Source organism: Myiozetetes cayanensis, unplaced genomic scaffold (genome assembly GCF_022539395.1).
Source record: "Myiozetetes cayanensis isolate MyiCay16 unplaced genomic scaffold, myiCay2020 scf28, whole genome shotgun sequence".
Lineage (NCBI taxonomy): Eukaryota > Metazoa > Chordata > Aves > Passeriformes > Tyrannidae > Myiozetetes > Myiozetetes cayanensis.
The window spans coordinates 5192745-5205710 of NW_026087499.1; the positions used below are offsets into that span (position 1 = coordinate 5192745).

Sequence of the window (12966 nt, forward strand, 5' to 3'; positions counted from 1 at the left end):
GTATGTTGAGATAAGAACAGTTTAATAATTGAAAGTAAAGTACAGTAACAATGGTAAATTATAATAATAATGATACTATAAAGGGGAAAACAAATAATGCACAATTGCTTACCTTGCCACCCGCTGACTGATGCCAGATCCCCCTTTCCCAACCCAGATCAGCCCGTTCCCAGTAACTTCCCCCCAGTTTATATACTGGGCATGATGTTCTATGGGGTGGAACATCCCTTCGGTCAGTTTGGGTCACCTGTCCCAGCTATGGTACCTCATATTTTCCTTCGTGAACCTCTTCACTGGCAGAGCATGAGACGAGAAAAAAGTCCTTGACTTAGGATAAACACGACTTAGCAAAAAACCAGAGCATCACTGAGCCACAGAATATGCCGAGGGATATTCACAAGGGATCCACAAGGATCACCCTGTACCCTCAGGTTGGTACAGGACCATCCCCAGGAGTCCCACCCTGTGCCCCAGAGGGTCATCCAAACCCTCCTGCAGCTCTGGCAGCCTTGGGGCTGTGCCCACTGCCCTGGGGAGCCTGTTCAGTGCCCAGCCACCCTCTGGGGAAGGAGGAAAAGATTCTGAGATCCAACCTGAGCCTGCCCTGACACAGCTCCAGCCATTCCCTGGGGGCTGTCCCTGGTCCCCCCAGAGTAGAGCTCAGTCCTGCCCCTCCTCTGCCCCTGCCCAGGAAACTGGAAATGCAGTGAGGTCTCCCCTCAGCCTCCTCCAGCCGAACACCCCGACTGCCCCCGGCTCCTCCTCGCCGCCATCCACGGCTCTAACGCAGCACCCATCCCCGGAGCATCCCCGGAGCATCCCCGCAGCATCCCCGGAGCATCCCCGGAGCATCCCCGGCCGAGGCGGCGCTGCCCGGGCCGCGTCCCCGGAAGCTCCGGCTCTCCCCGGGCAGGGCGGGCGCGCCGGAAGCGGCGGCGAGAGGAGGGAAGGGCGGCCCGTCCGCTGCCTCCGCCCGCGGGGCCCCGCCGGACATGGAGCCGGCCCGGGCCGCCTGGGTGCTGCTGCTCCTGCTCCTGCTCCTGCTGCTGCTGCCGCCAGCCCTGCCCGCCGCGCCGGGAGACTTCGACCCCTACCGCGTGCTGGGGGTCGGCCGCGGCTCCAGCCAGGCCGACATCAAGAAGGCCTACAAGCGGCTGGCCCGGGAGTGGTAGGTGCTGCCCCTTCCTGCCCTCGTCCCGCTCCCCCGGGGGATGCTCGGCGGGGATGCGGAGCGGCCCCGCCCGGCTGTGCGGCGCGGGTGGAGGTCGGGCGGCAGCGCCGGGGCTCCCTCGCCGCCCTGAAGCCGGACAGGTGCCCCCCGAGCCAGCGATCCGTGCTGTAAAACCCTCTGGAGGCTGGCTCTTGGGGGGCTAAGTTATCCCAGAATCAGGCCACAGGAGGGAAGGGTCTTCCAGAGTCCGGCTATGGGGGGGGAAAGTTCTCCTGGGGTCTGACCACAGAGAGGAAAGTTCTTCCAGGGTCTGGCTATGGGGGGGGAAAGTTCTTCCAGGGTCTGGCTATGGGGGGGGAAAGTTCTCCTGGAGTCTGGCTATGGGGAGAAAATTCTCCTGGAGTCTGGCTATGGGGAGAAAATTCTCCTGGATTCTGGCTATGGGGGAAAGTTCTCCTGGAGTCTGACTACAGAGGGGAAAGTTCTTCCAGGGTCTGGCTATGGGGGGAAAAGTTCTCCTGGAGTCTGACCACAGAGGGGAAAGTTCTTCCAGGGTCTGGCTATGGGGGCAAAATTCTCACAGAGTCTGGCAGCAGGGGGAAAAAGTTATCCTATGGTCTGACTACAGGGGGAAAAGTTCACCCAGAGCCTGGATAAGTTATCCTGGAGTCTTGACTACGGAAGGGAAAGTTCTTTCAGGGCCTGGCTATGGGGAGGGGGGAAATTCTCCCAGAGTCAGGGTTTGGGGGAAAATATTCTCTTGGAGTCTGGCTATGGGGAGAAAAGTTCTTCCAGAGATCTGGCTGTGGGTGAAAAAGTTAATCCTGGAGTCTGATTACAGAGGGCAAAAGTTCTTCCAGAGTCTGGCTATAGGAAAAAATTCTCTCAGAGTCTGGCTATGGGGAGGAAAGTTCTTCTAGAGTCTGGCTTCAAGGGGGAAAAGTTCCCCTAGAGTCTGACTATGGGGAGGAAATTCTCCTGGAGTCCGTCCGTGGGTATAAAAAGTTCTCCCTTACTCAAAGAGGAACTTTTAATACACTGGAGTTTAATTCTCACCTTGATATGTCGCTGTCCAAGGGCAACCCAATCCCTGTGCTGTGGGAGGGGAAGGCATCAGGTGCACAAATGTCACACCCCTTGCATCCATGGTGCGTGGTGAGGGGCAGGCTTGAGGCATCGCCTGGGGGAAGAGCCTCACCCAGAGCTGTTGTCTTGCATGAGACATCCCCGAGGGCTGTGGCAGGAGGTGATTTGAGGAAGGACCCAGTAGATATGTGGGGCAGCAGCCAAGGGAGCCATTGCTAGGAGAGAGGCGTGCTCCCTTGTCCTGGGCTTGGGCTGTTGGTGGTGGATCAGACAGAGGCACAGGTGCCCGGGCACACCACACACATCCCAGTGCTGCATTTTGGGATGGGGCTTGGATAGGGGCAGCATGTGCTGGGTGTAAATCTGCTCTCAGCCTCGGGGATGCCACTGCACATCGTAGCTGTCCGTGTTCTGCTCGCCTCCAAACAGGGGCCGACAGCTCCCTGTGCCCTCCAGGGAACCACTGACCCCTTTTCCTCTGGTTCTGCCTCGTAGGCACCCTGACAAAAACAAGGACCCGGGAGCAGAAGACAAATTCATCCAGATTAGCAAGGCCTATGAGGTAACACGTGCTCCTTATGAACTCCTGCAGTTGTTAGCATTGAGAGACCTTATTTTTCCTGTGCTTTTCCTGTGCATTGCTACATGGTAAAGGTGATTGACCCTGTAGAGGTGGACACTACCCAGCCAAAGAGGTTGCTCAGCTTTGTTGACAGAGCCACTGGAGTCACCAGCGTGGCCTCTGCTGCAAATATTTTGCTACAGGCCTGCCCTGTTCTGGCTGAAAACCCTCAAAGGAGGGAGGAGAGAGTATTCACTGAGCCCTGCCTGGCTGGGCAGCGTCTTGTCCGTGTCACATGCACATAAAAGCATTTTGGGGTGATGTAAGCAACATTAATCATCACAGGGCTTTGGTCACCTCAAATTATTCTCAGTAGTAGTTATTTGCACATCGCTGTGGAAATTGGCCGCCCTAGTTTGTGGCAGTCGAGCCCAAGGAACTAAAAGTAAATCCTTATTTCCCTACCAAAAAAAATGCAGTTTCTCTGTGGGGCTCCTGGCTTCTTGGTGAAGTTTTTGTCACTTTCTGGTGTGCTGAGAAAACCCTCTGGGTTCAAAGAGACACCAGCAAAAGCTGATCCAGAAAAGAGGGAATCCCAACGTGGGATGTTCTGTCCCAGGGAGCTGTTGCTGTCAGAAGTGGGTACAACAGTCCGGATTTAGAGGCTCCTTTTCTTTGGGCTTTGGCTTTTCCTTATCCCTATTTACCACAGTGAGCCTGGAGGGATGAGATAGTTCCCTTTTCCAGAGTATTTATCCCCCACGTTCCTTACGCAGCCACGGTCACTTACTGAGGGATTACGGTCAGGGCAGTGTCCCCCTCATGGTTTTTCCATCATCTGCTTCCCAGATTCTCTCCAACGAGGAAAAGAGGGCAAACTTCGATCGCTATGGAGATGCTGGGGAAAGCCAGGGCTTCTCTCAGCACCAGCATCGCCAGTTCCACCGCTTCCACGACGGCTTCTATTTCGACGAGTCCTTCTTCCACTTCCCTTTCAATTCCGAGAGACGCGACACCTCCGATGAGAAGTATTTGCTGCACTTTTCCCACTACATGAATGAAATCGTGCCGGACAGCTTCAAGAAACCTTACCTCATCAAAATCACCTCGGACTGGTGCTTCAGCTGCATCCACATCGAGCCCGTGTGGAAGGAAGTCGCTCAGGAGTTGGAGGCGCTGGGTAAGGATCGGGCTGTGTGTGCATCCAGCGCTGGCCTTCAGCTTTGCAGGACTCTGTGTAACCTTTAGGTTTCCTCAGAGATTTATCCTAATGATTTTCCAAGCATTACTAACTCCGGGGTGCTGGGCAAGGGAGCAGATCATCAGTTCTCCACAGGGCATTCGGGTTTGCTGGGGATCTTTTTCACCTGAAGCCGCCGCTCTCCTTTTCCAGGAGCGGGAATCGGCGTCGTGCACGCAGGGTACGAGCGGCGCCTCGCCCACCACCTGGGTGCCCACAGCACTCCCACCCTGCTGGGGCTCATCAACGGGAAAATAACCTTCTTCCACAACGCTGTCGTCCGGGAAAACCTGCGGCAGTTCGTGGAGAACCTTCTGCCAGGGAACCTTGTCGAAAAGGTACGTTCCAGCAGGAGTGCCACTCGCTGCTTCTCCTGCCTGCCTGGAGATTTCTCTCTCCTTGGCTGTTTTGGTGGCTAATCTGTTTAATTCGGGTCACTGAGTTGCTGTGTGTCACAAAGCTCCAAACCCTGGAGCTGTTGGAAGTGTTCACACCACGTGGCTCTGTAACAATTCTCCTTGCTACTACATGGTCACACCACGGGGCTTGAGTGCCAACTGCCCCCCAGCTGTGACACCCCACAGCTGCCAGGACCCTACCAAGGTTATCCCTAGGTTAGGAACCTGCTGGATTTCACTTCCCTTCCCCTTTCTCAGCGTTTCATCCAGCAGATTAAAGACCACTCACCCACTCCTAGGTGGTGTCTCCTAAAACGCACCGACCCGTTGTTTGTTTTGTCCAGTTTTGATTCAGACCTTTGAAAGTGGAGCTGGCAGCTTGAGCCCTTTCAAAGCTACAACTAAAACTTCCTAATTGATAGAATATTCCTGCGTTTCAGCCATGCCCAGTGATTTTTGGTGGAGTCTCAAAGCACCCACCACTCCTTTCAGGGCGATGTGGCCAGGTCAGCCCCCACAGTGCACTCACCTGCCTGTCCCCTCCTTGCAATTTTGTTCACCTCACCTCGTTTTCTCTTGGGATCTTCAGCAAGGGCTGCCTTTCCCAACAAAGTTGACTTGTTGTCCTCTGGGTATTGGAGTTCTCACCCCAAAAGTGGGGTCTGTTTACCCTTCCACAGCTAACGGACCCATTTATCTCCTTCCTCTAGGTCAGAGAGGTACCAGAGCAGGTTTGATGGAGTCAGGTTTGATAGGTACCTGTTAACCCTTGGCTTCCCATTATATATAGTTATAGATATATAAAGAATATGGTCCAGACAAACAGCTACAAGAATGACAGTGCCATCAGCATTGACTTGGAATGGCATTGACAGAGGCTGCAATAACTAAGAGAGCTGAGTGGGTCGAGAGTGATGGTTTTAATTCATTCATTAGTCAGGAATACTTCTTGGACAGACCAACCCACAGTCAGCTTTCTGCAACACCTGGACACCTTTTCAGGCTCAGTTCTCATTCAGACACCTCATGGTGGAGCGTTGCCTGGTGGCTCAGAGGTTAAACTGACGTTCCTGTTCTGTTTAAAGATTACAGATAAAAACTACATCCGCTTTCTCTCTGACTGGAGGAAGGACAACAAGCCCCACGTCCTGCTGTTTGATCATATGCCAGTTGTGCCATTATTATACAAGGTAATGTGATTTCTGTCGCTGGGCAGTTGACTTGTTTATGAATCCAGATGTTCCAAAAGAAAATGCACCATTGCTGTGAGCAGAGGTCAACCAATGCCTCCAGACACCACTGGCTGGTTCTGGGAGAGCAGGGTGATTCGTGTTGGTTGGAAATGGCATGGCCAGGTGACTAGCTTTGGTAGGAGTCTGTTTCCCTGCCCTGACCTGGATGTACCTTGCATCATGGATGTGAAGGTGTGGGTGGGTTTTGGAGGTAGCAGCAACACAGGTGCATACTAACCTTTGTTTGGAATGAGAGACGTTTGTGGCATGTCTGATTTGGGTTATTGCAAAGCCCTTTTCCTGAGAAACCCCATGTCAGACTGTAAATAAAACTGTGGATCCATGGAGGCTCCCAGCACGCTGACTGAGAGAACTCAAAGCCTGGTTCAGCGAGGGAGAGGAAGGGCTTGTACCTCTTGCAGCACAAGCCCAATGACACTCAAACAGCAGGATGTGTTCTCAGAGCAAAGTCATCACAGGCACTCAGGGGAGAAAATGCTCACTCTCCAGCATAAACACACGTTGTGGATTTGTCCCCATCCAGCTGACTGCCTTTGCCTACCGAGACTACCTGTCCTTTGGGTACGTGTACGTCGGGCTCCGAGGCACCGAAGAGTTGTCCAGTCAGTACAACATCAACGTCTACAGTCCCACCATGATGATCTTCAAGGAGAACATCGACCGGCCCGCTGACGTTGTGCAGGTACCGCTCAGAGCCCTCTCCAAGAGCTCGTGGGAAGCAGGCGTGGAGGTTTCCTGACTGAGCTGGCAATGAGAGGTTGGTCGGTGGTGTGTTTTGGAGTAAAGAGTGTTCGTTCTCAGCGTAAACTCTGGCTTCAGTAGACAAAGAGAGCAAATGTTTGGAGGGAGGAAGCTTGGCAGGCTCTAGTTTTGGTGTCTGACCTGTTGAGGAGGGTGGACAGAGGTAGATTCCCAGTCCTGGGGCCTCACAACAGGTCGGGTGATTGCAGCGAGGACCGTGATGGCCAGCAGCCTTCCCCAGCTTCAGACAGGAACACCAAACAGCTTTATTCTCCTCACCTGCTCAGTTCTGACCTCTGCTTTCTTTGTCCTTGCCAGGCACGAGAGATGAAGAAGCAGCTCATTGATGACTTCCTTTCTCAGAATAAGTTCCTCATGGTGGCCAGACTCACCAACCAGAGGCTGTTCCAGGAGCTGTGTCCCGTCAAGAAGTCTCACCGTCAGCGGAAGTAAGTGGCATGTCCTCCTGATCTGAGGCTCTGGAGCTGCTCCTAAAGCCACCTTTGGTTTGAGTCTAAATGAAAAGGGCAATGACTGCATTGGATCGTGCTCAGTATCCACAGTGTCACTGGGATGATTTTGACTCGCAGAAAGGGGGTGGTCATTTCGTCTGGCGTCCAGAACGGCTCGTAATCCCCCATCTCGTTGTATCCCCCAGGCACTGCGTGGTCTTGCTTACCGGGGAAGGAGAGAAGTTTGCTGAGGCTTACGAGGCCTTTTTGACTTTTGCTGTGGCCAACACAAAAGACACACTGAAGTTTGTGTACATCTACAACGAACGGCAGCCGGAGTTTGCAGACGCCTTGCTGATGGATGAGGAGAAGTACCGGGAAGATCAGCTGTGAGGGTTCCCTTTTGTTTTTCATCCCTTCTTTCAGCTTGTCATTTAATTTACATCACGCTGTACCTTGACCTGACACCTCATTCTGGGCAGTGGTTTCAAACAGAAAAAAGCCCCTTCCTCTGTAACATCTGCCACGTTCTTGGCTCATCCAGGTGGTCATTCTGGAGAGACGCAATAACGCGGGGAAGATCGCCTACAAAGCCTTGGAGGAGGCCTGGCAAGGCAGCAAGGAGGACAACTTCATCCTCCTGGATCTCCTGGACCAGCTGAGGACGGACCCTGGCCTTCTGTCATCAGAGACTGTCGTGGCAGACCTGAATGATGAGCTGGCTCCTGTAAGTCCACGGCCTTTCCAGCTGTCTGATATCCATGTTATGGATGTGGACAGTCCCATTATGGCTGTTCAGGTATTATTTATATTTTAAAATACCAAGGCAAGACTCTTACAAGATTTCTTGCTCATGGAAGGAAGCTCTGAAGCTGATTTGGCCCAGGGTGGGGCTCATTTTTACAGGGTGGGAGTCCTGTTGGGGATGTGCATAGCAGGTTTGTCATTTGGTTTTTGCTTTTCATTCTTTTCAAACAGATGTTCCTTATCCGATGGTTCTACTCCACGCTGGACTACATCTCAGACTGCTGGGACAGTTTGTTTCACAGTAACTGGTACAGTCTGGACACCCATTGCGGGTTTTCACTTCTTTCCTGTCACCTTATTTTAAAATAGATCCATTTTTAGCCTCCTCTTTTGGGCGGGAGCGGGACAGCACTCAAAAACTTGATGGTCTTTAAGACCCTGAGACACAAGCTGAGTTCTTGGGGAAAGCACATGTTATTTGAGGTAGACAGGGACTGGAATTCAGGCAGAAAATGTGAACTCACAGGCCAGACTGCTCTTTGCACATCTTCCCCTCAGGCGAGAAATGATGCCACTGCTGTCCTTGCTCTTCTCCGTGCTCTTCATTCTCTTTGGCACCGTTATTGTTCAGGCTTTCAGGTGAGTGCACACCAAAAGGCCCTCAGGGGCAGCTCCTCACTCCAATCCAGGGCCTTAAACACACAGAAAATCCCCTTCCTCTGCAGTGATTCGAGTGACACAAGGGACTCTCCGCCCTCGGAGAAAGAAGAAACCGCCGCAAAGACGGAGAAGAACGACGTGAGCTTCAGCAAAGAGAGTAACAGGTTCCCTCTAATTTCTCCAGAAGTATTTTCTGTGGAAGCACTGCTCAGGGAGTGTCTGTGCAGGGAGTTAGTGGAGAGCAGAGAAGTGCCAGAGTTGCACAGACAAAATGCAGTTGTTGTGCAGAGCAGCACAGGCACAGCCAGGTGGGAGGAGCGGTGTGAGCCAGGACCCAGCCAGCAAGGACAAAGTGACATTAATTTGGTTATTAAACAATTCCCACCTAGTTTGCACTGGACAGCATGCTTGGGGAAAAGGTAAAGGTCTGACCCACTCGTTGAGGAAGATCCAAACTGGGCTGTTGTACCAATTAAACTGGCACAGGGGTGGCTCAGGGACGGGCTGGGGAACATGGTCACAGTTTCTCCATCCTCAGTCGCTCCTGGTCCCTTGCTCCCATTTCACTCAGTCACTGCTTTGCTGCAGCAGGATTCCCAAAAAGGGCTTTGTTGAGGTGACTGAGCTAACGGACATCAACTACACCAGTAACTTGGTGCGCCTGAGGCCGGGCCACATGAACGTCGTCCTGATCCTGTCCAACTCGACCAAAACCCCCCTGCTCCAGAAGTTCGCCCTGGAAGTCTACACATTTACATGGTAGGCTGGGGCCTCTCCTGGGTTTCTGTTATTGTGTTAACAACTTGTGTGAGGCAGCTCTGGCGACACAGGAGGAGCAGGGTCAGCTCCAGTGCCAAGAGGAAACATCTCTGTGCTCATCTGTGGCAATGAGCCACCAAAAAACAAGTGGCCTTTCCTGGCCAAACTCAGTGATGGTGCCCACATGGGTCTGGTGCTGCTGCCACTTTGGTTGTACCAATGTTCCAGCAGAGAGCACAACAGTGCTGGACACTGGGCAAGTGTCACCTGTGCTGGAAAAGGAGCTGCAGCAACACTGCTCTGCTCTGCCCTTGCTGACAAGCCCTTACCTGTCCATAGCAATCCAGCCTTACTCACGACACTTGCTAATCCCACTGTCTCTTCTGCTCTTTTCCCAGGAGCAGCTCTCTTCACTTCTCCTTCCTCAGCCTGGACAAGCACCGAGAGTGGCTGGAGTACCTGCTGGAGTTCGCGCAGGACGCGGCCCCCATCCCAAACCAGTACGACAAGCATTTCCTGGAGCGCGACTACACGGGCTACGTGCTGGCTCTGAACGGCCACAAGAAATACTTCTGCCTCTTTAAGCCTCACAGATCAGGGGACGAGGGGGGAACGCCGGGATCGTGCGAGGATTACGATGCCTCGCTACACGCGGAAGCCAGAGGGAAACCCTCCTGCAGCCCGGGATCTAGATCCATTAAAAACAAATTACACAAATTGTCCTTTTGGATGGAACGCCTCCTAGAGGGTTCCTTACAGAGGTTCTATATCCCCTCGTGGCCCGCGCTAGACTGAGGGATTTTACAGAGATTCTAAGGGACAAACTTTTTATGAAGATGACAAGGGGACAGCTCTTTCCAGGAACACACAAACAAGTGTGATGAATGGACCTTAGGTTTTAGGTGAACCCTCCCGGGGCCGGAGACTAAAACAAACATATCTCCCCCCGTCTGGAGCCCGGGAGCGCAGCCCAGCGCACCCACACGCCCTCCACTGACCCGCCGTGCGCTCAGACGCCGTCCTACCGAAGAGCCAAGAAGTCTGTTTATTCCCTTCTCGTCCTGCCACATCTGCTTCCCGAGTCTCCCCTGTTCCATCTCTTGTTTTTACCTTGGTCGAAGAAAAAAAAAAAAACAAAAAACCCCGTGACTTCTCCCAGCCAGGACCAACCGCGGCCGGTGGCGCAGGTCGGGTCGCGGTTCTCTCTCTCCCCATCCCCCTGTGCTTAGCCCATGGTGCAGTGCATGGTGTAACACTGGCAAGACCCTGCAGACCCTCCCAGGCCCTGCCCTTCCAAAAGGCCTCCTCCCACCAGGCAGTTGTACTTCTTCGGCTTTCCCCCGTGGTAAGTGACGTAGAGTCCGGTCAGGAGCATCTCCCTCGTAGCAAACCTGCAGCTGGGGCTCACCTGTGGTGCGGGCTCGTGGGTGATCTGCATGTTTCATGCTCCTCGTGTCCCGGTTCCCACGTGCAGCTTCAGAGGCTGAACCGTAAGCGGGAAGGAAAAGGGTTTTGCACGGCCGTAAATACTGTCCAAGTGTTGAGCCATTTAAATGTCACGTTGGTTTTTTCAGATGCCTTTTCTGCTTCTGTCGATTTTAGACGATGTATCCTAGAGCCATAACTTTACCTGCGTCCTCAGATTGTAGGCGTGAGCTGCTATGAGCCAGTAGGTGTGTAAAGAAACCTCTACGTAGCTGCCAGGGAGTCCACCTGGGCTCCTTGCAAACACCCTTCCAGCTGTAGTACAAACCAACCTTCCTTTGTGTCGAGGAACCTCATCCTTCAACGATTGTATTCTTGAAATGTTGCCCCAGAAGTGCTGTATCATCAGACCGTCACGTGTGTGTGCGAAGCTCCTTTTGGTTCAGGCGTGAGGTTGAGACGTTGCGTTTCAGCCTCTCGCCCATTTCCACCTCTTGCCCATTTCCTTCTTGCCCCAAACCTCTATTTTTCCACACTCAGGCTGCTGCCTTGGCTTTGTGTTTGTTTGCTTGGGTTTTTTGTGGGGTTTTTTTTTGTCTTTTGGAAATTGTAAGTCTGTGTGAGGCCAGAACAGGGTTGGGATGGTGCTTTGCTGTAGCAGTGCCCCCAACAGCCACTTCAACACTGCTGGGAAAGGGTGGCCCTGGGTGAGGTGGAGGGAGGACGAGCAGCAGCCTCGTGGTTGCTTAACCTTCTAGCAATCAAGGGAGGCAGCAGGGCTTCTCTTTGTGGCCAGGACTGAAATCCTGTGAGGCTTGTGCTTCCTTTTCGCTGCTCTGGGGCTGACACTGTCCCCCAGGTCTCCTTCCATGGATCCCATCACCATCAGGGCTCCAGCACTGCCAGAGTGCAGGGATGGGAGCAGGTGGCCTTTGCCACAGGGCTCTGAACCTGACACAGAACACTCAGAGCACAAGGTGTCAATGCCAAACTCAGCCCTTGCCACCTGAGTGACCACCTTAGCAGAGCAGGCAGTCAGTAGGAATAACTGCCAACCTCTGAGCCAGCTGCTGATCCCATAGGAAGAAGGGAATGCTCAAGTCATTGCACTGCCTACATGCCCTGTTTGCTCCCAAAGCCTTGCCTCGCTGCATTTCCTCCCATCCTGGGAGCAGACTGGTGTGCTCTGAACCCCACAGGTACCTCAGACCCCTGTAAAATGTACTTCAAATAAAGGCTACCAACCAACCCTACGTGAGGGTAATTAATTCCAGCCCAGCAGACTCCGTGCCCCAGAAAGCAGAGGGAAGAAATGAAGGAAGGAAGGAAGGAAGGAAGGTGAGGTCTCCTCCCTGCCCAGGGGCTCTGAGGTGCACACAAACTGCTGAAGGAGAGCAGAGGGGGAACAAAACACCAGCCTGATGCTTCCAGACTTCATATTCACTTGGCTGGAGCGATTGCTGTCTACTCCTGTGCTCTCTCATGCAGGAGGTGGCTTGAATAGGTTTTAGCCCACCAAAAGGCTCCACATAACTTCATTAATGTTTGCAAAAGCAAAATATACTCTCTGGGTCTCTGCTGTCTCTTTATCAGGTCAGAAACCAGTAGAAAAGCCTCAACCCATGAAAAAAAAATGTGCCTAGTTGTACTACAGCAAGGGAATTCAGCCCTGCCCCAAGGAAGGAGAGAAGGCTTTACAGCCTTCAAATTCTGCCAGAGTCCTTGTTTTTATTTTCTTTTTAGCACAGGTAACCTCCCCTTTCAACCAGAGTTGAGTTGAAGGAGCACTTGCAGCAGTCCACCCTTGCTGGGTTTGGCTGGATGGGAGCACAGCTCCTGGTTTCTGTTTTATGGAAACCCTTTTTCCTGGGTTGAAGCAAATGCCGAGCTGCTCCAACCCCTGGTTTAGTAGGTTTTAGTGCCAGTGTGGCGCTCCAGGTGTTTGCTGTCTTGGAGAGCAGGGTCAGAGCTGCTTATCCCAGGATCTGCCCCTACTCTCCCAGCAGCCATGAGCCCTCACCCCCCCCATCCTTTCCTAACCCTTGTGATTCTGTTCCATGCGTGGTGGTTCATAATCCAAAGATTGAGGAAATTCGGTCCTAGTGCTCTGTCCTAGTGAGATCCAAGCAATGGCACAGTGCTCGGAGCTGAGGCGAAGGGACACAGGCCCCGGAGTGGAGCTTGTTCCCAAACTCCTCCCTGTCCCTGTCTCTGCCCTTCACCCACAGCAGCCAGGAGCCAGCACACGAGCGCAGCTTGACAAGTAGGACTGAAAACTAGGTACCTATTTTGCACTTTTGATACTGGGAGGGGGGGAATTAACTTATTTGGCAAACTTGTCTTTTTTTTTTTTCTTTTTTTTTGTTTTGGTTTTGTATTTGTGAACAGGCACTGATGTCATTTTGTTTTAAGACTATTACAGGTTCGCAACCAAAATAAACTTATTTTACTGTGTGATGAGGTGGCTTTGTG

General features: G+C 52.8%; 1 protein-coding gene across 1 annotated transcript; it reads left to right on the forward strand.

Moving 5' to 3' along the window:
* The first annotated feature begins 977 nt into the window (after positions 1–977).
* DNAJC16 (DnaJ heat shock protein family (Hsp40) member C16) lies at positions 978–12951 on the forward strand. The gene is given in 15 exon segments (XM_050322289.1): positions 978–1168; positions 2753–2819; positions 3669–3999; positions 4213–4397; positions 5543–5647; positions 6234–6392; positions 6770–6900; positions 7110–7276; positions 7279–7292; positions 7448–7630; positions 7882–7958; positions 8209–8289; positions 8376–8474; positions 8899–9069; positions 9468–12951. Coding segments are annotated over 15 exon segments (2343 nt in total). The 5' UTR covers positions 978–992; the 3' UTR covers positions 9865–12951.
* The last annotated feature ends 15 nt before the right edge of the window (positions 12952–12966 follow it).